General features: G+C 39.4%; 1 protein-coding gene across 7 annotated transcripts in view; it reads right to left on the reverse strand.

The window, feature by feature from the left end:
* Positions 1-175: 175 nt before the first annotated feature.
* Positions 176-26,345, reverse strand: part of LOC309503266 (FERM and PDZ domain-containing protein 4-like) — a 95,688-nt gene continuing 69,518 nt past the window's right edge. For 6 of the 7 annotated variants that reach the window (XM_082175977.1, XM_082175981.1, XM_082175976.1 and 3 more), the window contains 7 exons: positions 22,833-22,959; positions 18,690-18,779; positions 17,561-17,764; positions 10,839-10,965; positions 8,911-9,888; positions 7,586-8,617; positions 176-2,637 (listed from right to left, as the gene is read on the reverse strand). In XM_082175977.1, coding sequence (XP_082032103.1) covers positions 2,633-2,637; positions 7,586-8,617; positions 8,911-9,888; positions 10,839-10,965; positions 17,561-17,764; positions 18,690-18,779; positions 22,833-22,959 — 2,563 coding nt within the window. In that variant the 3' untranslated portion in view covers positions 176-2,632. The remainder of the gene's footprint in view (positions 2,638-7,585; positions 8,618-8,910; positions 9,889-10,838; positions 10,966-17,560; positions 17,765-18,689; positions 18,780-22,832; positions 22,960-26,345) is intronic. The other variant, XM_082175978.1, reaches the window with a different exon arrangement.

Below are 26,345 nucleotides of genomic sequence, written 5' to 3' on the forward strand. Positions count from 1 at the left end.
AGTGAAGCACTTATTGAATATTCTTCGTCCAACACAACAGTTGATTCTACACAAGGAGAGGAAGAAAAAGAGGAGAAGGAAGAATATCATTTGCACAATATTTATAAATGAATAACTGGTGAACGACAGGAAATATCTGACTCATTAGACAAAGAAAGACAGCACGAGATCAGTGTCCAAGCTGAAATATTTAATGAAGATGATTCAAATAAAATACATTACGTTTATCATTTAAAGTCAACATGAATTCAAAATGGACCTTATTTACTTTTCCCGGTCTTAGTGTGAACGATTCATCCGTGCATATTAAATATTCCGAATAAATAATAAGATTTATCATCCAACCAATTCCTGACGGTCCTACACATTTCTGTTAAAATGACGCTTCATGTTGACCTTAAATTATTTCAGTAAATGTTTGCATTAGCAAATTAAACAGTGCAAGTTGCGAACATAATTACAGTATTTATAGTGGCAAAAATGTCTTATTTTTGAAAGTTATGACGACTGAAATAAACACATGGAACAAAAAAAGGATGCATCTATCAGGTGGTGTGGTGTATATTATATATATATATATATCGTCTTTTAAAAATTCTATGCATTGTAGAATACTTCCTTTTCATTTTACATATTACACAAAATATACACAAGCACTGTTATCACAGTGGATTGCAATGGCCAGATCATCTTGATGACAAATGTATGTGATATCATATGGCTTTACTATGGCTAAATGAAAAGCAGTGATTCTGGACATTTGGCCATTGCTAAAACAGCAAATGTAGTTTTGCTTTGGTCAGCAAAATAACTTCCCAAAGCCTCGACGCAAAAGAATAAAAAGTGACTTCCTGAATCGCTTCAGCTCCAGCTAGCACTTTGAAATGTCCTTTCGCAGCTTTAAAAAGAATCAAAATCAGAGCTTAAACTCTGCACATGCAGTCTGGAGAATTTGCACACAAATGTGGCTAAAATAGACGTATTACGTGAGCAGTGCAAGAGTCATCCAGAAGAATAAGGAGATGGACTTGCCTTGTTCCAATGCTCGATAGAAATGGAAAGGTTGTCTTGTGGCGAAGTAGTTTCTGTGCTGACTTCAGTAATGTCATTCACTTACACTTCAGAAGATTAAAGTCAACAAGAAATCAAAATGTACCCTATTTACTTTCTCAGTGCACATCTGCTGCAGGGATGACGTGTTTTTGTAGGATAAACCCAGAAACGAGTAGCATTTGAGCCTTTCCGGTACCATCGTCCTACATCAGTAACACACTCTTGTGATTTAAAAAAATGATGATTTAATGCAGCTCAGAGGGACGTCGTGGACATTGTTTTGATGTTTTTAAAAATGAAAAAGATGATATTGATATTAGATATTTAAATATTAAAAAGAAAAATTGATATTTTAAATGTGAAATTAAAACCGCCAGTAGGTGGCAGCAAGTGACCGTTAATGAGTGAGTCATTGAATCATTAATTTAACCAATTTGTTCAAACGAACGGCTGATTCATTCAGAAACGCATTTGACTGTCTTAATGAGTGAGTCATTGAATCATTCATTCAACCGATTCGTTCAGTCAGTAACGAAACACCGCCGTGTGTCGCTCAGAGACGCAAACAGTCCTGTGGCTTTGTTTGGAACCCTTTTCATTGGCGAAATAGAGCAAAAACAGGCACTATCGTGTCTAAAATGTATGTCACTTAATATTAACTTTTCGTTTATTGAACTGTTGTATCACATTTGTACTCATGCTGATATTTGGAGAGGAAAAATGACACTATTTGTGATACTGATTAAGTATATTAAATGACATCAGTAACACACTCTTGTGATTTTTTAAAGCTTTTACTTGCCTTGAAACTCATCTACTCACTAGTTGCTTTCAGAGTTTATAATCGCGCTCTTGCAAACCTATTCTAACTCGAACTTTAAGGGAAAAGTCTGAAATAGCCGTTGAAGGTTAATAAAGTCATGCGGCGGCGGTGTAGTTCGTTTATAGCCTACGTTTAGCTCTTGTGCCGGTTGTATTTAGGCTTGTGTTAGTTTATGAAGATTATCTTGATGAACAAAACGTGTAAGCTTTTGTGGTCTGCAGTAATCCAAAAGCCAATGGAAAAGGATTTTTTTTTTGTCCAGGGAACCAGGGTGATGCAAACTTACAAAAATATGGCATCACTGCAGCGCTAACAATAAATCCCTTTTCTTTTTCAGCTCATTCCCTCCAACCACCAGACTTCACCCATGCCCAGTCTTCGCAATCCAATAACAATGCAACAAAAATATCACGTTATGGAAGTAAAATGAGTTTCATGTTGACTTTAAGAACGGCAGGGTTGTAGTCATCTCCGTCCAGGGTTGCCTGGATGATTATGACCATCTATAAACCTGTTGCAGTTTCCATAAAAAGTGTCAATGCTCCCTGAGCCAATAGTTGTCTTGTTAAGATTCCCTTTCTGCCTCCCTGAGGCAACCAGAGCGGGTCGTTCGAGGCCGAGTGCAAGAACAAACCGGGAAGCGTTCAAGACCTCCGATCACCTCTGGCTTAGCACATGGGAAACTGTGCTGTGGATGAATGTGGACGTATCGTGAGAGTAAAGACGATTCTTCGGTTTATCTCCATCTGCAGCATGCTAGACTGGGGAGGAAAGAAAAGAGAGGGATGAATTAGTATTATGTCTCATAATTTCATGCTTCTGAATCTCCTGCTTATCCTGATTCAGCATGATATGGTAATGACGTCAATGATAAGCCTGCGAGCGACACTGGAGAAGCGGTCGACGTGAGGCTTAATGTTCCAAATCAGGAAATTCTAATTAAGTCCTAAGACTTAAAATATGCAAAATATCAGGTGAAGGTTAAGTAAGCGTGTCATTTCCGCATTAGAATATAGAACATACAGTATAGAATTCCAATCGGACTGTTTTAGCATAATTGCAGCTCAACATTGACTCCAAAGCGTGAATATTTTCACCTTTAAATAAATATTAAACATCAATTTAATATATCTTCACCTCTTTTAATATGACACTCCAAAATCAAAAAAAGTGTTTTGGTTGCAAGTCACGTAACTAGTCAAATTGCTTTTGTGTAGTCAAGGACTTTCAAATTGATTGTAGCATGAGTGTGTCAGCGGCGCTCTGGAAGTGGAAAAGAGCCGTCAAGCAGCGCCACCAAACAGTAATTGAAAAGCAGCAGGCAGGGGAGGATTTCCATGTCATTGAGCTTCCCTTGGAGTAGCAGTTAAATCAATGATTAAGAAATAGGAAAATATGACACAGCAGTAAATGCAACGAAAGCAGTACGTCCTCAAAGGAGGCGATGACAACGGCTGATGAAGGGAAGCTGAAACACTGCAATATTTCATGCAATATTACAGTTACAGTACGATATTGACGTAAAAAGTATATCTTGATATTTTCATGGTAAGTTTAAATTGATTTTTATCTTTAATGGGCAATTTCAAACCCATTTTTTTAAAACCTAATTAAATGTATGCATCATCTTTAGTGTCAAATTCTTACATTTAATCAAATATAGTTAGAATAATAAGACACAATAGAGATGTTACCAATCAAATTAAATCATTTTAAACCAAATTCATCTTTGCAGTGCAGAGGAAACACAGACGCTGAACCTAAAGTGGCATTTAGATGCATTTACACAGACTGTTTAATGAAGCTCAGAGGGATATCGTGGACATTTTTTGGTTTTAAACATAAAACGTTGAATGTTGATATTCATAATGATTTTAAAAATGAAAAGAGACTTTAAATGTGAAATTAACACCGCCAGTAGGTGGCAGCAAGTGACCGTTAATGAGTGAGTCATTGAATCATTCATTCAACCGATTCATTCAGTCAGTAACGAAACACCGCCGTGTGTCGCACAGAGACGCAAAACAGTCCTGTGGCTTTGTTTGGAACCATTTTCGTTATCGAAATAGAGCAAAAAAAGGCACTACCGTGTCTAAAATGTATGTCACTTAATATGAACTTCTTTGTATATTGAACTGCAGTTGTAAATCAATATCACATTTGTAATCATGCTGATGTTTGGAGTAAAAAAAACGACACTCTACGTATGATATTGATGAACTATATTCAATTATATAAATGATATACAGAGGTATTTTTGCCCCCTTATCTGGAAAATTGAGGGCATTATAAATGCATTTTAATAGAGTAAATCACGCAGTGAAAGTGTGCGCTCTAAATGCACAAGCGCACTAGTCTGACTTACTACATCACGTAGTGTGCGTTCTAGGGGCCCTATCTTACACCCGGAGCAATGCAGCGCCAAGCGCGACGCAAGTGTGTTTTGCTAGTTTCAGCCCGACGCAGTTTTCATTTTCACGTCCTGCGCCGCGATGTTTAAATAGCAAATGCATTTGCGCCCATTTGTGCGCTCATGTGCTGCTGGTCTGAGAACGAGTGTGTGTTCTGGCGCATTGTTGGAGCGTTGCTATTTTGAGGAACAGAAATAGACTGAGACATTGACCGACTGAAACCTGCTCTAAAGTCAATGGCGCAATATTTTTTGGGTTATCTAAAGAGCGCGTTAGTAATGTGCGCCTATAGGCGGGTCCACAACGTGCGTACACTCTGCTTATTAAATACACAGGGACACACATCATCACACAAACATGCCAAATATTTAAAATAAAAGGATTACAATGTAAAAGATTATTATTGTGTACATAAAGATATGGTGAATCCGGCTTTTCCCGTAGATGTTCTGCTAGCGCACTTTGACCTCGCGCACGAGCAGATCCATTTGCGCTCTGGAGACGCGTTCGGTCTTTCCACAATCAAATTCCGTCATGTAAATAGTGAATCCGCCATGGGCGAGCGCAACTGGCATTTAAAGGGAATGGGAGATGAGACTCTGATTGGTTTAACGCAAGTAAATCCCAAAACACACCCATTACTCATTATGAGAATACGGACAACCCTTTTAGACCAGCGCCGGGAGCACCGACCATTTATCCTGTCGTTAAACTAGCAAAAGTGGATTCGGTCGCCCTAAGTGAACTTGCGCCGTGCGCTTTAGATCATGAGCTTAGATCATTAAAATAGGGCCCCCTAGGTGTGTTTTTGTAAAGTGAGGGACATACTCGATAATGTCAGATCACACATCGTTAACACAACAATCACGATATTATAGTAGACGATAATCACACACTCCAAGTCAGAAGACTTAAACTATCAGAATTAAAACAAGTTTAGCATTAGCCAAATACAGCACATCATCAGAAATACACCATCTCTACTGTGAATCATGCTGTGTGGATCTTCTCTGAAAGCCTTATGAAAGTAGAGGATCTAATGAATGCAGCACTATACAGGGAAATCATGGAGCAACACCTAACGTCAGCAAGGTGAACACAGAGAAAATTTGTTTTCCTGCAAGACGATGACCCAAAGCATAAAGCATGTACACAGCAATGACTTGAAAAGAACAACTCGAGTATTCAAGAATCCAGACCTTATTGTTGCATGATCTTAATGCATCCTGACTGAACTATAGCATCACGCAGACTTAAGGCTGTAACAGCTGCCAAACGGGGTGGGGGTGAATACTTATGCAAACGGAAGTTTAATAAGTAACATTTTTTTTCATTTTGACATTTTTCAGTTGATCAAATAAATCCCTGTGATTCCATGTTTTAGAAAAAAAGAAATGGCCAAAGGGAGTGAATACTTTTTATAGGCAATGTACGAGTAGCTTACAGCCACAGATTAAAGGACGTTTCCCCAACACTATGTGAGAAAATGAATCTAATCAGGTTAGCTTCAGTTTAAATCAATATGAGGGCTACAAAAAGTACTATTCTGAAAAAACCCTATTCTCTCGGTTTAACAGTTGAGAAAGAAACCGAATGTGTGTCAGTATATTCGGTCCGTGCATTCGGTCTTAAAGTGACAGCAGCCTAATATTCCTGCTGTGCCATTAATGTTAATAAAACAACAATATACAACTTTAACAAAGATCAATCCTAATTTAATTTCAATAGTGAACACAATAGTGTTGTTTTACATTTAGGCATAATTATTACATTTATGTACCTGAATACTACTGTTAGTATTCATCTATGCTTGTAATTTATGTATTTGTTCTTGTTTTATTACTGTTTACTACATCATTAAAGACAACTTGTCTTTTATAATGTTTGAACATATATATATTTTTCTGTTGATCCGAAAAATGATCCGATCCGTGACTCAAAAAAACGCAAATGATCCGAACTGTGAGGACTGTAATCCGTCGCATTATTATTAAATAAAAGTTAAGAACTCATGATTCAGTCGCTGACCAACAATGTGGTTGCAGTTTCTACATAGTTGAACAGAAAGATCATTTTGTCATTAGGTTAGTTAAATGTCACATTTAACTTGTTAGCCACAAACAAGCACGGCGCTAGCCAGAGTCCTGCACGGGTCCGATTTTGTAAACCCGCACCCGCCCGTACCCGCAGTGCTTCAAACCGCATCCGACCCGTTATCCGTCAACAGCACTAATTAAAATCCGCACCCGACCCGCTTAAAATAGAACCGACACCCGACCCGCACCCGAAATAAAATCAGTTTAGCCAATCACATTATAGACACAATTACAAAAATGTTTATTGCCAGGTCATACAGAAGTTATAACGACAATTAACACAAGGACAACTTCAGCCGAAGCTGTCAAAAGGCCGGTACATGAAGAACATGGCTAAACATTACCACAAAACTGAGTAGCCTAACAGTCGCGGCTACAACACTATATCTGCCACGCAATTTCGTCTAGCCTACATCTGACAATTTTGGGTTCAAACACGCCCTGCACACCACAAATACTGAACAGTGTTACATTTGAAAAATACTGTTCGATAGAACTGCTTGGTTTGTTACCACAGTTATCTGCGTGCTTCCTCAGCGATGAAGTTCCACATCTGCGGCTATCCAACACGAAAATGCATGCAGCAAAGCCTTTCACAATATTGTTTTCTTCAGATAACTCCAAATTTCTCCCACACACTGGACTTGACTTTTGATGACGTATTGTCGACAACTTTACAATCTCCACTAGCTATTCCTTTCTTCAACTCCTCAGCATCCATCTCGACGACTGCAAGCAGATCGCGCGCGCAGTTATGAGGAATTTTTAAAAGTGAAAGTAGCCTAGGTAACGTTATAGATCCTGGGAGGGCGTGGCGCGTGGGCACAAATAAACTGATGTGGATTTTAAATTATTTTATCAACTTGAAATACAGGAATATTTTTGTAGATGTGTTCCTAAAAATATGCATATATTTTTACGTTTGCATGTGATTGTTTTAAACCCGTGTTTAGACCCGTGTTTCCCCCGTGTCCGACCCGACCCGCACCCGTATCCGACACAGTTGGATATTTTTCACCCGTTTAAGCAAAATTTGCGGGTCACCCGTCGGGTACCCGAACCCGTGCAGGACTCTAGCGCTAGCAACACCAAGAATCCTGATTTCGATTCCCAGGAAAAGCAAGAACTGATTAAATGTGTACCTTGAACGAAACGTAACTCGCTTCTGCCGAATGCATAAATCTGAATGTAAATGCAAGTACCTGTAGTTTCTCTGATCTTGGGCAACCTTTGGCATCCCTCTCGGCCCGACTCGGAGCCAGCTTGTCCGTGGTGTTTCCGCAAAAACGTTCCATCTACGTTCTGACCTTTCAGAGAGGACTCGGCGTGCAGATGGACGCTATCTACCGTGCAGAGAGGAGAGTCCATCGGCGTACTGCTTCCCGTACTGCAGCCGGCATCGATGGACGAACACTGGGAACTCTGCAGGGAATGAGTCCCCTCGCTCTGTAAAGATGACATCCTTTTGGACAAGTGGTACTCGTACAACCGCGTCACTTCTTGTTCGGATGACGCCGGCTTGCTCTGTTGGGGTTCGTTCCGGGATCGATATTGTTCTTTGGCGGGGGAACTTGCGTTCAAGTCTGTTGAGTCCTCCAAAGTGGCTTTTTGCGTTACCCTGTCTGCGTGCAATGGACCGCTATCGCCAGCCACTTCGGAGTAAATGTGCTCTTCGGATTTATTATTCAGAAGCATATGCAATCTTTGATTGCTTTCGTGAAATGCATAAGACATCCTATCCCTGTCAAAGGGACTCGAACGCTGGGAATCTCGTCCATTGAAGTTGTTGTACATCCCGACAAGATCTTCTGATTCTGCGATGTTCATCTGACGGGCCTCTGCTTCAGCGCTCGGTTTCCCCCCACCATCTTGCTCCTCGATCTTCGGCATTCCCATCATCACATCCCTGTGCATTTTGTTGAAGTAGTCCGTCAACGACTTGGTTTCCATCGTTTCCGGTTCCATCTCGAAGTGATCCGAGCGGAGAGTGGCGACCGCGGAGGACTGTGGATCATCTAGAGACGATCGGACGCTACATGGCACCAATCGAAACTCTGTCTCCTCTTCGGCTAGAGTTTGGTAGCCTTCCGCAGTGGCTACAAACATTTTCAGAGAGTTTTCGGAGAGTTTCTGAGCCGCGGCCAGCTCTGAGCTCTCCGTCATTTCGGAGGAATTTGTCTCATTCCCAGAATCAGAAGAGGACTCGGGGCTAAAGGACCGAGATATTTCTACACCTGTGTGTCACAAAGAGACAAACATTTTAGCCATCACACCACACGTACTGTATACTTTAAAATAGTTTATTTGTACAAAACGTTGAAGGCTATGAAATGCAGCATAAATAATGAAATACATGAACAAAAATGAACCACAAATTATAATGAGATCACATGTACATAGCAAACAAAACAAATGCACACAATACATGGGGCTTGCATTGAAGACAATGGAGAAACAAAACCAAAATAAAAGAATGGCTGGAAGGTCCTACAACGTCAATGAATAAACGTTACAATAGTGTAAGAACCTGAACTATTGTCCGATTGTGGGTGAGACTGTTCCTCAGAGGCGGCCAAGGCCTCGAGTGCTTGTAGTGTGGTGACCACAGCGTCATTGAACACTTCCCCGCTCCCGCCAGCCACCGTTGGCACCGAGTCGATCAGCGACACGGGGATGTCATTTTTAAGCAAAGCGATGCTTTTACGGTCTTGGTGGTCGTCTTCATCCGAGCTATCCCTGAAACCGGGCGGCGGAGCGGCTATCGCCAAGTTCAGCGACTGCAACAGGTCGTCGTTGTCCTCCTCGTCGCCTCCTTCAGGGGGCGGAGGAAGTGAAGTGAGGTCGATGATGTCGTCGCTTGACTCCGAGAGCGACAGGAGAGAGTGAGCTTTGTCCTTCATCTCCCCCATCATCATCATCATCATCATGTCCTCCTCGCAACTAATGTCGTCGTCGTCTTCGGCGTCATCCGTAGTCTCAGCGTAGCAGATATCGTGCAGCAAAGGCTCCTCGATGCCTTCCGTTGTGCCGAAGATCTTGGCGTCTCCGTAGACCATGTGGGAACCGTACTGGAAGCCGTCGACCTCCATGGACGCCTCCAGAGGCTTGTAGTCTTTCTGCTGCGCGTACATGTACCGGTGTTCCTCCAGCACTTCTGGGATGTCCTCCATCAGTCTTTGGTATCCCAAGTTCTGCGGGTTCACGCACTCCAGCGGCGGCTCGCCAAATATGAAGGACACCTTGGCGCTTCTGGGCGACTCTTGAGGTTTGCCTTTGGGGACGCTGAAGTAGGGCTGTGGATGCATGTGGCTTCCTCGGCTCGCCCTCTCCGCTTTCTCCTCCATGTGCAGACGATGCGACTGGTGGATTTCAGAGACGTTGGGGGCAGTATCACACTCTCTTCGCCCACAGACGGGGTATTCGGCATGGGGGTCATCGCATCCACCACAGGGAACGTAATTCCAGTCGATTGCCTGGTAGTTGTGCTTGATCCTTGAGTCATGTCCTAAAAGAGAAGATGCCAGTGTCAACGTTTTAGTGAAGTACCAGATTTAAGCACCTTAAATCAGTGGCTCTCAACCTTTTTGACTGAAAAAGGACCCCTATTGTCCAATATTATGCCAATGTCTCCCATTATCACTACAAAAATTATGTTCTTCCTCAGTACTTTAGTCTTGTTTTCCAGTACAAATATCTAAACATTTGGTAACACTATATTTCGATGATCCACTTTAAACATTCTACTAACTACAAGTAACTTTGCAACTACAAGTTTCAAAAAAGTTTGTGCTTAAACGAGAATTCTTTTTGAATTAAGTTTATTTTTCTGACTCCACTGGCAAACATTTGTCCTTGTTTTAAGCACAAACGATTTAAGAATTGAATATTTAAGAATGTTTAGATACTTGTGATGGAAAACAAGAGGAACATAATTTTTTTGCAGTGATATTTGATGTTTAGTCAAGAATTTCTGCTGTAATTATGACAAAGCTGCTTGTTTTGAAAGTATTTTATTAAAATAAACTGGAGGTTTTGATAACGTATTAATCATGATTGATTTTGTAAATCAGTTGCAGTTTTACATCAGTTATGAGGTGGAAAAAATATCTTGATTTCAAATTAAGTTTATATCATGTATACATTTTTTTTTTTTTTACTTTTGCTGCTTCTTTTCTACATTCACAATTTTTTCCTACTGTATTCACACATTTCTTGATAGTTTATTATATTATATTTGTCATTATGTATGTGTATGTCAATATTTCTTTGTTGGTTCTGTTTGTTTGAAATAAACATTTCACTACATTACATCGCATGTGTGTAATATGTATGACACAAATAAATAACCTTGAACCTTAAAGTCACACTTGTACATTTGCTGATGAAGTTGAGAACCACTGCCTTAGATGATGACGGACTAATGAACTGTTATATATGTAGATGTTGTGCTCTTACCTGCAGTGTTACTGTTGTTTGCCATGTTGAAGATGGACCTCCGTGAATCGACCAGAAGTCTGTAGTATCCGGCCGTCAAACACGCCAGGTTCATCGCATCACTGGACTCCATTATGAGTGTGATGGGCTTCAGAAACAAAGGATATTTTGCATAAACAATCAGTACATAAATCAGTAAGCGATGGGAGGCGGTGCAGTTTAAGAGATTTTACTACAGGTGTCCGAAAACCATCAGAAATAATAGTGGAAACAGAAAAAATTGTTGTTTAATAAATGCTTTTCATTTATTAATAATTTATTAATTTTATCAAAATAATTTGCCAAGTAATACAGATTTTAGTTCATGCTTGCAAAGCAATGTAGCAAACAACAAACTGCATTTTTATTTTAGATGAAACTGTACAATAAGGACTCGTTTGTTAATGCATTAACGAACATGAATAAGCAATACATTTTTACAGTATTTATTAATCTTTGTTAATGTTAGTTAATATCATCACAGTCCATTAACTAATGTCAACTGATCTTAAAAATTGATTAGTACATTTTGAGATTAACATTAGAAAAGATTAATAAATGCTTGTTCATAGTTAGTTCATGTTAACTAATATATTTATCAAATGAAACCTTATTATATCACTGCATAAAAGTATTTTCTTCTTTGTTTTCCAGCACAAATATCTAAACATTCTTAAATCAAGATACATTTAGTGAGCTGGTGGGTGAGAGTACGCTGTGCGCGAAATGGCTGCCGCTTCTCATCGCAAATCGTTGTTTTGTTTTGTTTTGTAAATCTTTGTTTACGTTTCCTCTATTAACACCGTGTTGCTTGCCTCTGGGCGACACTGCTGGAACGGAGAATCTGGACTTTTTCTGTTTGTTACGTTTCATCCTCAACATCATGTTGTTTGCTTCTGGGCGACACTGCTGAAAAGGAGAATCTGGATGTTTTCTTTTCTCGGGACACAAAATCGGGATATATAATCGGGATAAACCTGCTGTTGGCTTCTGATGTGCTTTCTTGGGACATAAAATCTTAATCGAACAGTGTTGGATGTTTGAGTTAAGCATCTGTTGCATGGATGTTACATTTTCTGAAGTCCCTGTCACTCCCTGCACAATCTGGACTATCTCTGCTAACTTCTGTTCAGCGTCTCACTTTGTGAAATCCCTGCGAGCCCTCTGCCCACTGTTTCGGCTTTACCATTCTACACTCTCGGTGGGTAAGTTTCCCCTTATTCATTGCGTAGTGTTTTATTGTGGTTCTGCCCTCTTTGGTCTGGCTAACGTGGTGGCCTCGCATTACTTTCCCCGCGAGCCCTCTACCGCTGCATATCTGTGAGTCCCATAACATCTGCTGCAGCAGGTAGGCAAGTTTTAACTTGTTTAGCGAGCTGCTTAGCATAGTTTAGTGGATTACACTTAACATCAGCTGGGTTTGGCTAACGTGGTGTTGTAGTAACGTGGGTGGCCATTCGGCTTTCTGTGAGTGCTGTCTTAAACTGCAGAGATGTACTTTGCCATTAATAACTCTCCGGCATTGAGACTGCTGGCCCTGGGCTTTGCTGGCCTTGTTCTGCTTCTCATTCACGGAATGGATTTAAACTATACTTCATTGCAACTGCATAACTTAAATCATCTAATCCGTCTGGAATCCTCCACGTTTGATTTGTGTACTACTCTCGGAATTGCACGTCGTACACGTTATATCCATCGGTCTGCTAAACGTAGATGGCTTTATAACTACGACTCCTGTCTCTCAATACCTGTGATACTGTCGCCGAGATTGGAGCGTTACCATAGTAATGATGTGACTCTCCACCGCGCCAGGACTCTCAAAACCCTATCCAAAGATGTGACCTACTCGTCGCATGTTCCCCATCGACACAACTGCGCACTTTTGAACACTCGTTCCCTGACTGGCAAGGGTACACTACTGAATGAAGTTACAACTGAGAGAGACCTGGATTTACTCTTTCTGACTGAAACCTGGCAAACACCTGACGATTTCATTGAGCTGAACCTTTTAACCCCAGCTGGATATAGTTATCTGACAAAACCTCGACTTAGTGGTAGAGGTGGTGGTCTGGCAGTGATCTTTAAGAACAATTACAAAGTGACGAAATATGACATTCTTGATGTTCCAAGTTTTGAATGTCTTTCACTTCAACTTGCTGGCCCCGCTCCGCTTCTGATTCTATTGATTTATAGACCCCCTAGAAACAACCCAAACTTCTGCTCTGATCTGACTGAACTTCTCACTCTCGCTTTTGCCCGGCATGATAGAATAATGATGCTTGGTGACTTTAACATACATGTTGATTCTGATTGTACTGCTGCAAAAGACTTTTTGTCTGTTCTGGATTATTTTGAAGTATCTCAGCATATCGATTTCCCAACACATTCTCACTCTCATACTCTTGATCTGCTCTGTACTGTTGGTATTGACAATGTGCATGTTCAGGGTCATAATCTGGGCATCTCTGATCATAAACTAATTCTCTTTGATTTCTCACTCCCCATTGTAAAACCTATAACTAACACTATTATATCCTACCGAAATCTGAAAACTATAACTGTTGAAAATTTCTCCGCTGCCATTGCTGTTTCTGCTCTTCCTTCCTCACTCAATCTGCTGTGTCCTGATGAGATAGTTTCTACCTATGATAAATCGACTGGTGATGTATTGGATGAGCTTGCTCCTTTAATAACTAGAACTGTTCCGTCTACTCATTCCTCTCCTTGGTTTACCCCTGAGCTCAGAGTTCTGAAAACTCAATGTAGGCGTCTTGAAAGACTCCACAACAAATCCGCCCTTCTTGTCCATGCCATAGCCTTTTCTGATTCAGTAGTGAAATACAAAGAAGCACTTAACATCGCACGCTCTAACTATCTCTCTACTGTTATTAACAAAGCTAAATGCAAACCTAAAGCTCTTTTCACAGAAATAAATAAACTGGTCAAACCGTCCACCGTAGCTCTTACTGGTTCTGCTGATCTTTGTGAAAGTTTTCAGTCTTTTTTCCTACAAAAAATTGCCGACATTTATCAGTCGTTTTCTTCTACTGCCGCTACCCCTTCAACTCCATATTTGATTGGTTGTCCGCTAGACACTTTTTCACTCACTAATACATCTGTGGTTGAAAAAATGATTAACAAATCAAATTCTACCTCCTGTACACTTGACCCTATTCCAACACACCTTTTAAAAACTCATTTGTCTTTACTCATTCAACCTATTACCCACCTTATTAACAGGTCTCTTGCCACTGTTCCGCTTAATCTGAAAGTAGCGGCCATTACTCCAATCCTCAAGAAGCCCGGCCTCGACAACGCCACTCATAGCAATTATAGACCAATATCAAACCTCGCTTTCGTTGGCAAGCTACTTGAAAAGGTAGTTGTGGCACAACTGCAATCAAACTTAGAGAGACATAATCTCTTTGAACCCCTTCAATCTGGTTTCCGTACATACCACAGCACAGAAACAGCTCTTCTAAAAGTACTAAATGATCTCCTTCTGGCTTCTGATTCGGGTGCACATAGTATCCTGGTTCTACTTGACCTCAGTGCAGCATTTGACACTGTGAGCCACTCAACACTTATCTCACGATTGTCTGCAATAGGCATCACGGGTGCGGCACTTCAGTGGTTGACCTCGTATCTATGTGATAGACAACAATTTGTTAAGATAGGTAAGAATCGCTCACGCTCTGTGTCTGTTTCTCACGGTGTGCCCCAAGGCTCTGTACTTGGTCCGCTTCTATTTCTAATCTACTTGCTACCGTTAGGCCAGATCATCAGACAGCATGGTCTCAATTTTCATAGCTACGCTGATGATGTTCAAATCTACTTCACAATCAATCCCAACTCATCTTTTCCACCCTCTTCAGTTATCTCCTGCCTCCACGAACTTAAAACATGGATGTCCTCTAATTTTTTACAGCTTAATGCTGGTAAAACCGAAATCCTGTTGATTAACCCTAGATCACAGAGCTCACCCAGACATGACATTTTTATTGATATAGATGGTATTGAGATTAGGCCTTCAAAAACTGTTCGGAATCTGGGAGTTTTGTTCGACCCCACGCTCTGCTTTCACTCACACATTAGTCAGACTGTCAAATCATGCTTCTTTCACCTGCGGAATATTGTTCGTATTCACCCCTCTCTTACCTTTATAGATGCGGAAACTGTTATTCATGCTTTCATCACTTCCAGATTGGACTTCTGTAATTCATTATACAGCGGACTACCCACCAAAGCAATACATCGCCTTCAAATGGTACAAAACTCTGCTGCACGAGCCCTCACATATAATAAAAAATCTGCCCATATCACTCCTATCCTTCACCAACTGCACTGGCTTCCTGTCATGAACCACATCCAATTCAAACTGCTAGTCCTAGTATATAAAGCCTTACATGGCCCGGCACCCAAATACCTTGCTGATTTAGTACAGCCATATGTTCCAACTCGGGCCCTTAGGTCTAGCACTGAAAACCTACTCGTGGTACCCCGGGTCAGACTCTCTACGGTGGGCGGTAGGGCTTTTAGTGTTGTTGGCCCCAAGTTATGGAATAAGCTGCCCCCGAAGCTTCGTGCGACCGACAACATCCGGACCTTCAAAAAACAACTTAAAACTCATATTTTCAAGCTTGCCCATTAAATCATCCTCAACACTGTTTTCTCTGTTCTCCACTTTCTCAGCTCTATTTGCTACATACTTTGTCGTAATTTTATATTTTGATAAATAGTACAATATGTTTTTCTTTGATTCATGTCAACTAGTGTATGCTTGTTTCCATCTGTTTGTCCGTTATAAGCAGATGGCCTTTGCATCTGTTTGCTTGCTGTTTGTTTGCTATTTGTACTGCATTGTGAAGCGACCTTGGGTTCTTGAAAGGCGCTATAGAAAATAAACATATTATTATTATTATTATTATTTACTGAGAAGAATTTTTTTTTAAAAAGTGAGTTTGTGTTTAAAACAAGAACAAATATCTGCCAATTAAGTCAGAAAAATTCAAAGGGAAAATTTGTTTTATTTTTATGATGGCACATATTTATAATTTTGATATTTTTTTCAGAAAACAACATTTAATATCTTCAGTCATTGTTCTTCTCCAGTAAATGTATCTTGATTTAAGAATGTTTGGATATTTGTGCTGGAAAACGAGACAGAAACACTGAGGAAGAACATCATTTTTTTTAAGTGTTTCCATATTTTATATTATATACACTCACCTAAAGGATTATTAGGAACACCATACTAATACTGTGTTTGACCCCCTTTCGCCTTCAGAACTGCCTTAATTCTACGTGGCATTGATTCAACAAGGTGCTGAAAGCATTCTTTAGAAATGTTGGCCCATATTGATAGGATAGCATCTTGCAGTTGATGGAGATTTGTGGGATGCACATCCAGGGCACGAAGCTCCCGTTCCACCACATCCCAAAGATGCTCTATTGGGTTGAGATCTGGTGACTGTGGGGGCCATTTTAGTACAGTGAACTCATTGTCATGTTCAAGAAACCAATTTGGAATGATTCGAGCTTTGTGACATGGTGCATTATCCTCCTGGAAGTAGCCATCAGAGGATGGGTACATGGTGGTCATAAAGGGATGGACATGGTCAGAAACAATGCTCAGGTAGGCCGTGGCATTTAAACGATGCCCAATTGGCACTAAGGGGCCTAAAGTGTGCCAAGAAAACATCCCCCACACCATTACACCACCACCACCAGCCTGCACAGTGGTAACAAGGCATGATGGATCCATGTTCTCATTCTGTTTACGCCAAATTCTGACTCTACCATCTGAATATCTCAACAGAAATCGAGACTCATCAGACCAGGCAACATTTTTCCAGTCTTCAACTGTCCAATTTTGGTGAGCTCGTGCAAATTGTAGCCTCTTTTTCCTATTTGTAGTGGAGATGAGTGGTACCCGGTGGGGTCTTCTGCTGTTGTAGCCCATCCGTCTCAAGGTTGTGCGTGTTGTGGCTTCACAAATGCTTTGCTGCATACCTCGGTTGTAACGAGTGGTTATTTCAGTCAAAGTTGCTCTTTTATCAGCTTGAATCAGTCGGCCCATTCTCCTCTGACCTCTAGCATCAACAAGGCATTTTCGCCCACAGGACTGCCGCATACTGGATGTTTTTCCCTATTCACATCATTCTTTGTAAACCCTAGAAATGGTTGTGCGTGAAAATCCCAGTAACTGAGCAGATTGTGAAATACTCAGACCGGCCCGTCTGGCACCAACAACCATGCCACGCTCAAAATTGCTTAAATCACCTTTCTTTCCCATTCTGACATTCAGTTTGGAGTTCAGGAGATTGTCTTGACCAGGACCACACCCCTAAATGCATTGAAGCAACTGCCTTCAAAAATGTGATTGGTTGATTAGATAATTGCATTAATGAGAAATTGGACAGGTGTTCCTAATAAACCTTTAGGTGAGTGTATATATATATATATATATATTGACTACTTATTTGTTTTATAAAATGAAGCATGAAATCAAATTTCGAAAACTATGGATTATTAATTCCTGTTTTCATTATTAGAATGAGATAAAAGGGATGATGAGAATGTTTGTAACATTTGTAACATTTGTAATTCACGTGGAGGTCTATAACAAAAAACATCTGTGTTATACTTACAAAATCTCTGAATGTCATTGCAAAACATGCAGCTCTCGGTTTGATCCGACGCACCTTAACATCCAGGACGTGGAGCTCGACGCGCACGTTCCTCTCGTCCTCGGTGAACATCTCGATGCGATTGACGTGGCTGAAGTCGGCCAGCAGGGCCACCAGATTGGTCTTGGTGTTGATCACGTGACTGATGCCGTACCTCGGGCCCACGAGCAGCGTCACCTCTGTGTGTTTCTCTCCTTGCTGTCGGGTCACACACAGGGCCTGTTTACACCAATGTGTTTTTACTGGTCACATCGCTATCCCATTCATCAAAACCATTCCATCTACACCTGCTCACATACATGTGTTTTCACAAATATATCACAGAGAAACACGAACATCAGCGTCAGGACATTCTCAGTAGAGCTTTTCTAAATTAGGGATAGGTTATAATACAGGGAAGTATATACTGTATATAGATGCAAAACATCTGTAATGTACGCAGGGTTACATGTTTATTCGCATGTTGGTCAAATGACCGAATTTTTACTGTATTTTAGCTTGATAATGTTTTTTTTTTATTGAAATATTTTTATTTTATTTAATATTTTGTATTTTTGGGGAATTTTATGGTACTAAATTATATTTACGCTGTATTTATAATCCATTTATTTACAACTTAAATATATCATAAATCTTGAAAGCTTATGATCACAGACTGAAGTTTGGTCTCTTTTCAAAGAAAACACGTGTCAGATTATTGCTGAAGTGAAAAAACAAACAGAATTTTACGTTTATTGTTATGAAAAATGTAAAAAAAAAAAAAAAAAAAAACTACTTTCTATTTTTATATGAAATATATATTTTCAAAAACACAAGTTTAAATCCATCCATAAGATCAAATCCATAAATATAAACAAGTTGTTTTCCAAATTTGAGTGTTTTTAAGGGCCATTAAACCATGTTTTTATGTTCACACAGCAAGTGCCAAAACCTTTACCAAGTTTCACCATTACGGTGAAGTAAACAATAAAAACAATTTAAGAAAAAAAAAATATTTAAGAAAGTTAAGATTAATCGCTTTAGATAAAAGCGTCTGCTAAATGAATAAATGTAAATGTTACAAGAAAATAAAAGCAAAACTAAAAAAAAAACATAAGTTATAATTGTCCTGAAATGTGGTGTGAAAGTGAGTCTGTGCACTTACGACCAGTGTGGATTTGAACACTCGTCCTCCGTACAGGCGCAGATCACTCAGGTACTTCAGGTAGTGGACCTTCGCCTGTAACGCCGTCAGCTTCAACACACACACACACACACACACACACACACACACACACACACACACACACACACGTTTAGGGAACTGGCGGTGTACATTACACAAATAGACACTCTTCGTTCTTCTTTCTGAACATGTATCTCTCAGGAAAACATTCACCAGGTTCACAAGCCAGACTCAACTTACTATAGAACACTGTCTTAATCATCTGATCCAGATATGAACACTAAACCAAGCAAAACACTATGACAAAATATCAAACAGTACATTATATCTGATTGTTTTTTCACTGATAAACATGCATGATATATGTAAGGAATAATTGACGACAGGCCGTTGAATTATTAGAAAAATAATGCACACCTGAGGTGGTAATGCGGTCACGACGCGAAGCGGAGGGTTAGGGTTACTCTACCTAACCCTAACCCTAACTCAGCATTAGTCTGCTATCAGCGGCTCAAACCTCCGTTACTAACTCTACCTAACCCTAACCCTAACTCAGCATTAGTCTGCTATCAGCGGCTCAAACCTCCGTTACTAACTCTACTTAACCCTAACCCTAACTCAGCATTAGTCTGCTATCAGCGGCTCAAACCTCCGTTACTAACTCTACCTAACCCTAACCCTAACTCAGCATTAGTCTGCTATCAGCGGCTCAAACCTCCGTTACTAACTCTACCTAACCCTAACCCTAACTCAGCATTAGTCTGCTATCAGCGGCTCAAACCTCCGTTACTAACTCTACCTAACCCTAACCCTAACTCAGAATTAGTCTGCTATCAGCGGCTCAAACCTCCGTTACTAACTCTACCTAACCCTAACCCTAACTCAGCATTAGTCTGCTATCAGCGGCTCAAACCTCCGTTACTAACTCTACCTAACCCTAACCCTAACTCAGCATTAGTCTGCTATCAGCGGCTCAAACCTCCGTTACTAACTCTACCTAACCCTAACCCTAACTCAGCATTAGTCTGCTATCAGCGGCTCAAACCTCCGTTACTAACTCTACCTAACCCTAACCCTAACTCAGCATTAGTCTGCTATCAGCGGCTCAAACCTCCGTTACTAACTCTACCTAACCCTAACCCTAACTCAGCATTAGTCTGCTATCAGCGGCTCAAACCTCCGTTACTAACTCTACCTAACCCTAACCCTAACTCAGCATTAGTCTGCTATCAGCGGCTCAAACCTCCGTTACTAACTCTACCTAACCCTAACCCTAACTCAGCATTAGTCTGCTATCAGCGGCTCAAACCTCCGTTACTAACTCTACCTAACCCTAACCCTAACTCAGCATTAGTCTGCTATCAGCGGCTCAAACCTCTGTTACTAACTCTACCTAACCCTAACCCTAACTAAGCATTAGTCTGCTATCAGCGGCTCAAACCTCCGTTACTAACTCTACCTAACCCTAACCCTAACTCAGCATTAGTCTGCTATCAGCGGCTCAAACCTCCGTTACTAACTCTACCTAACCCTAACCCTAACTCAGCATTAGTCTGCTATCAGCGGCTCAAACCTCCGTTACTAACGCTACCTAACCCTAACCCTAACTCAGCATTAGTCTGCTATCAGCGGCTCAAACCTCCGTTACTAACTCTAAAATGACGTTTTGGAATTAGCAACGGAGGTTTGAGCCGCTGATAGCAGACTAATGCTGAGTTAGGGTTAGGGTTAGGTAGAGTTAGTAACAGAGGTTTGAGCCGCTGATAGCAGACTAATGCTGAGTTAGGGTTAGGGTTAGGTAGAGTTAGTAACAGAGGATTGAGCCGCTGATAGCAGACTAATGCTGAGTTAGGGTTAGGGTTAGGTAGAGTTAGTAACGGAGGATTGAGCCGCTGATAGCAGACTAATGCTGAGTTAGGGTTAGGGTTAGGTAGAGTTAGTAACGGAGGTTTGAGCCGCTGATAGCAGACTAATGCTGGGGACACACGACTAGCTGACACATTCTCTGACTGGTTTCATCGACTGCAGCAGATTTTAAACACCGACTTTGAACACAGACTGAATGCGCTGAACATGCGTTTGGACATGATCAGTCATAAGTATCAAATTACATTCATTATGCAGTTATTAATGCAATTATTACAGAGAGATGTTGCAATAATGAGACAGAAAAGCATGTGCGTCGATATTATTATTTATTAATTAATTAAATTCGTTTTAATTAATTCGTTTATTCTTTTTCCCCCCATTATTGACAGATGACAGTAGACTATAGCCAAATAAATTAAACACAAAGCCCTTTTAACAAGTAGGCCTATCAATAATTATTTATTTGTTATATTATCTGCAATAAAAATTCGTACTGATTATAGATAGGACTATATACTTTATTTATTAAAATTAAACTGCATGTTTCTATTGATTGTGAAGCTAGACATTGAAAATTGCAGATCAAGCGCACGGGGCGAAATGCTTTTTCTTGTTATGAATTGTATCTTATTTTCCGTTATTACAGTTGACTACGCGAAGTGATATGGAGCTGTAATGCGGTCGAGACCGGCCTGGAACTACTTTAGCCGTGCGTTTCCCTGAAAATAATGCACACCTTAGAACGTTCGTCAACCAATCAGATTCAAGCATTCAACGGCCCTGTAGTATAAATATATAATATATATATGTAATAGGAATGCACCGATATAAAAAATTTGGCTGATACCGATAATTCTTTATATTTGAAAGCCGATAACCGATATATTGGCCGATAAATCCAAATCCAAATTTTTATATAATTTTTGAGAGCCTGATTACAAAAACAAAAGTCTCATCATTAAAAGCCACGTCTCAAACACATAATTTTAATGATGTTCTCATGATAACTTTATGTAGCCGATATGACGGACTTGAGCTTCTGTATTTTCCTTTTTTGAAGTGATTCCAATCATATTTCAAGCAATTTAAAACCATCATGATGACCAGTGCGAATCTGAAGCGTCTCAGCTGAAGGAAATAATGCATTATTTATCGGCTTTAATATATCGGGCCGATAACGATAAAATTAAATATGAACATATATCGGCCGATATGGTGATCTGTCTATATATACAGTACAGGTCAAAAGTTTGGACACATTACTATTTTTAATGTTTTTGAAAGAAGTTTCTTCTGCTCATCAAGCCTGCATTTATTTGATAAAAAAAAAAAAAAAAAAAATGTAATATTGTGATATAGTATTACAATTTAAAATAATTGGTTTTCAATTTATTATATTTTAAATGATCATTTATTTCTCTGATGCAAAGCTGCATTTTCAGCATCATTACTCCAGTCTATCACATGATCCTTTAGAAATCATTCTAATATGATGATTCATTATCAAAGTTGGAAACAGTTCTGCTGCTTAATATTTTTTCATAACCTGTGATACTTTTTTAGGATACTTTGATGAATAAAAAGTAAAAACATAAAAATAAAAATAAATAAAAAAAATTCTTTCTTTTTTTTAAATAAATCAATACTTTTATTCAGCAAGGATGTGTTAAATTGATAAAAAGTGATAGTAAAGAAGATTTATATTATTAGAAAATATTTTTTTATTTTGAATAAATGCAGTTCTTTTTAACCTTTTATTCATCAAATATATTAGGCAGCAGAACTGTGTCCAACACTCATAATAAATCAGAATATTAGAATGATTTCTAAAGGATCATGTGATAGACTGGAGTAATGATCCTGAAAATTCAGCTTTGCATCACAGAAATAAATGATAATTTAAAGTAAAATAAATTGAAAACCAATTATTTTAAATTGTAATAATATATCACAACATTTTTTTTTTAATCTGTATTTTTGATCAAATAAATGCAGGCTTGATGAGCAGAAGAAACTTCTTTCAAAAACATTAAAAATAGTAATGTTTCCAAACTTTCGGCCTGTACTGTATATATACTTATTTGCATCCAGGATTAGTTTTCTCTGTGATACTGGCATTGAGAATCGTGTAATTTCTCCGGGATCATGACAATCGAGGAATCTGAATCTGAATCTGAATTCTCAACGGCAGTTCAAAAGATCGATTTCACTTCCCCTGTTCACACACACATCGAGCTGTGAAAGTTGCCTCACCTTTTTCCCAGGAGGCACCAGGTTCTGGTTGGTTTTGAGAATGTGCGTGAGAGCTTTCTTGATGTTCTTCTCCTTCATGCTGGACAGAACGGCTGGAGGCAGAAACTGAGCCAATCCCCATTCCTTCCTGAGGACACACACTCCGATCAAACTCCTGTCATCTCTACGTCTCATTATTCACATCTCATCATTTACTCGCAAACCAGCCGCTTCTTCCCTCAGCGAATCTGCTGTTCATGCGGTCACACAGCCGAGCTCCAACAAAACACACCGTGAAAACACTAAAAGTGTTTATAATGACCATACAAGTTCAATTAAACCATGATAATATGAGGAAAATATGTTATATATGAGGGAAGAACAAACACTAAACTAGTTAAAGTGTTTATCTGACTAAATGATTAGCCAAACTAGGTTTTATTTGACTAAATGCACAGGAAAAACTCAAATCTGACAAGAAAAAGCAAACATCAGTTATTAATATTTGGTTGATTGTCTTGTTTTTGCATGTGTTCATAATTTCTTTGCCTGAACAAAAATGATTTCGCACAATTTGTCATGTTTCACTGCGTTATTATCACTAATAAAACAATCGACTCCAATCACAACTACATAATATGACTACAAAATCTATAATAATATTTGAATAAATGGGGAAAATGCCACTTTTACTGTGCCGGATGTCACTTTTGAACACTACTGTACATTTTGATAATATTTGTATTTATTTTATTAAAGTCGGCATGAAACGGAAGTTGAGATTGTCATTTTTTCCTTGTTGTGACGTATATCCGAGTGAAACGGCTTCTGAAATTAGAAAAAAATGTAGGGCGGGGCTTGATTTCGTCCATCGGGAATTGATTGGATCGTTGGAGGTTGGGCGTTGCAAACAAAATGGAGGCAGATTTGAATGCCAGTTTACATTCAGTTGTGGAGGATTTCTCTCCACCGGACTCCCCCACCGTTACCCTCCCATGAAGGATTTTTTATTGAGGAGCCCGGCGACGAGAACGAAGACGAGTAGCTACATTTTCAGGCAGGAATCAGCCCATTTTTATATGAGCCTCCCGCGAAACGAGACAGACACCGATAGCCGCACCCAGAGCCGATCCTGACCTCCCTGGGGCCCTAAGCAAAATTCTGTTTAGGGGCCCTCATACCTGACCCGTGAGCCATGAACCATTTGCCATTGCCACACAGTCACACCTGACACCCCAGTGTTCCCACTACAATCCCTCCTTTAACTAGTTGTAGCGAAAATGTAATTCCTGATATCAGAAGACATTGTTACTAGTAAAAAGATCATTCTTAATATCAAGAATTCACATTTTAAATAGTACAAATTGAATTATTGATATAAAAAATGCATAATTATCCTGTGAATGAATAAAAGCTAAAATGGCGCCATAGCATGTCACTGTGTTTTAAATGATAAAAGTAATTCTTGATACTCTTGATTCTTGATGGTTATTATTTACTGAGGGATGTGCATCCATATTGACCAGAATCTCCAGCCAATCAACATTTTAAATTCAATGGAGCCTATCAATAGTCAATGTCAATACATTGCTTTCCATATTGCATTTGGGCAGAGTTGTAACTAAACCTTGACTGAGCGACTAGATAATCATCGTCTTGTTTTAAAACTATAATGAGGAGTGCCATCACGCCCGTATTGTACTGGTCCCAACTCACAACAGATGTTTCTGCTGGAAAGTGCGCGTTTCATTTCATGCACGTTCATATGATATGATCGCATGTTAACGCGCGACGCGGTTATCTTTTCCGAGCTGCAGTTTATAAACAAACACGGTTGTCCTTTGTCGTTTATTAAACATAATAAATCAACTCACATCATCTTAACTTTAGCCTACTGTTCTTTGCTGACATCAAACTTTGAGAGGAGAGCACACAAGTCTACCTGATAACTGTTCCTGCAATGAACTCTTATGGTGTTTTTTTCTCTCTCTTTTCGTGACCAGAAAGACAGTTCCACTTCATTTTCTCATCGATATTGTAAACATTGATTGACGCGCTTTGACACGAGGGGGAGGCGGGGCCTTGAGTAATTTGCGGGGCCCTACGCACTTTGCGTAGTGTGCGTATAGGGCTGATCGGCTCTGGCCGCACCCTCATCGGCTCTAGCCGCACCCTTTCGCCATGGCACGTGACCGAAAGAGAAGAGAGGTCGTTTCGAGGGGGGAGGGAAGGGTAATGTATTTGATTAAAGATTATAAGGGTACATGAATTTAAAAAAAAATAATGAAGTGTACAGATAAATCATTTATAATAAACACTACAATATTACATATAAAAAGAAGATTTGTCAAATTTGATTTCATGCCGACTTTAAGGCGAGACACTACAGGTGAATAGGGTACATATTTTAACTAGCAGATATCACCATGAAACTTTCCCAGTTGATTACTATATTAAGATGAGAAAAAAAATGTATTACAAGTTTTCTGTAATTTAATGTTTAAATATGCAAATTAGGCTATATCTAATTAAATATGCACTAATTTGCATATATTTAAAAAAACGAAATCTGAGTATTGGATAAAGCCAGGTTAAAAATTACAGAGGGATTTATGGATATCTACTTTTGTTATCCTGTAAATCAGAATATACTGTCAATAGCCTTAAAAAAAAGATTTTCGCCATGTTTTTTGGAATAAAATGTTATATAAATCAGGCTAGGAATAATATATTTACAAATCCCTCTGTAAATGTCTTCATAATATAACTAGGTACAAGACTGGAGAGTTTGGTGTATATCGGTGCTACTGAAGTGGAGATTTCAGACTTGGAGAATGAGAGAAAAGTCATTTTGAGAAAACGGGCTTTAAAGATTTATCATCAGCCAATGAGATTGCGCATTCAGCCCTTTTACTTTCACGATTGGCCGCTGATAAAAAGGAAATGACCATATTTGGATCCGACAGCATTGTACAGGAGAGAGAGAGCTTTCCAGCGGTGTGTGTGATGACAGGGAGCAGACAGAGATCGCGGAGCAGCGGGAGGATTAACAACGACAACTTTTGTTGAATTTATGAGAAATCTACAGACGCGAACAGACGAAGTGCAGGAAAATAAAGACTAAATGTGGATTTCAGACTTTTTTTCACCACAAGTCTGTGAAATATCCCAAAATCTCAAAATTGACCAGTAAAAAAAAAAAAAAGAAGATGTTTTTGTCTGCCGTGTCTCGCCTTAAACGTTTTTGACTTTCCATTTTGAGATTGAAATGTACTTTTATCATTATTAACATCACTATTTTGTCATTATGGAATTGAGAATTGAGAATATTTAATATAACTACAAAATCATTGACATCGTCACCCTTCATTCAGATATCATCAATGTCACTAGGCTGAGCGTCACTTCAGTCTCCTAGAGTTATATATATATATATATACAGTTTAGAGACTAAAATGTAAGTGTTTTTACACAAAGATTCCGTATTAAATTTCTTCTGAAATTCTATTGTTTGTGTTCCACTGTAAAATTAAC

This window comes from Leuciscus leuciscus, assembly GCF_965113295.1.
Source record: "Leuciscus leuciscus genome assembly, chromosome: 7".
NCBI classification, from domain to species: domain Eukaryota; kingdom Metazoa; phylum Chordata; class Actinopteri; order Cypriniformes; family Leuciscidae; genus Leuciscus; species Leuciscus leuciscus.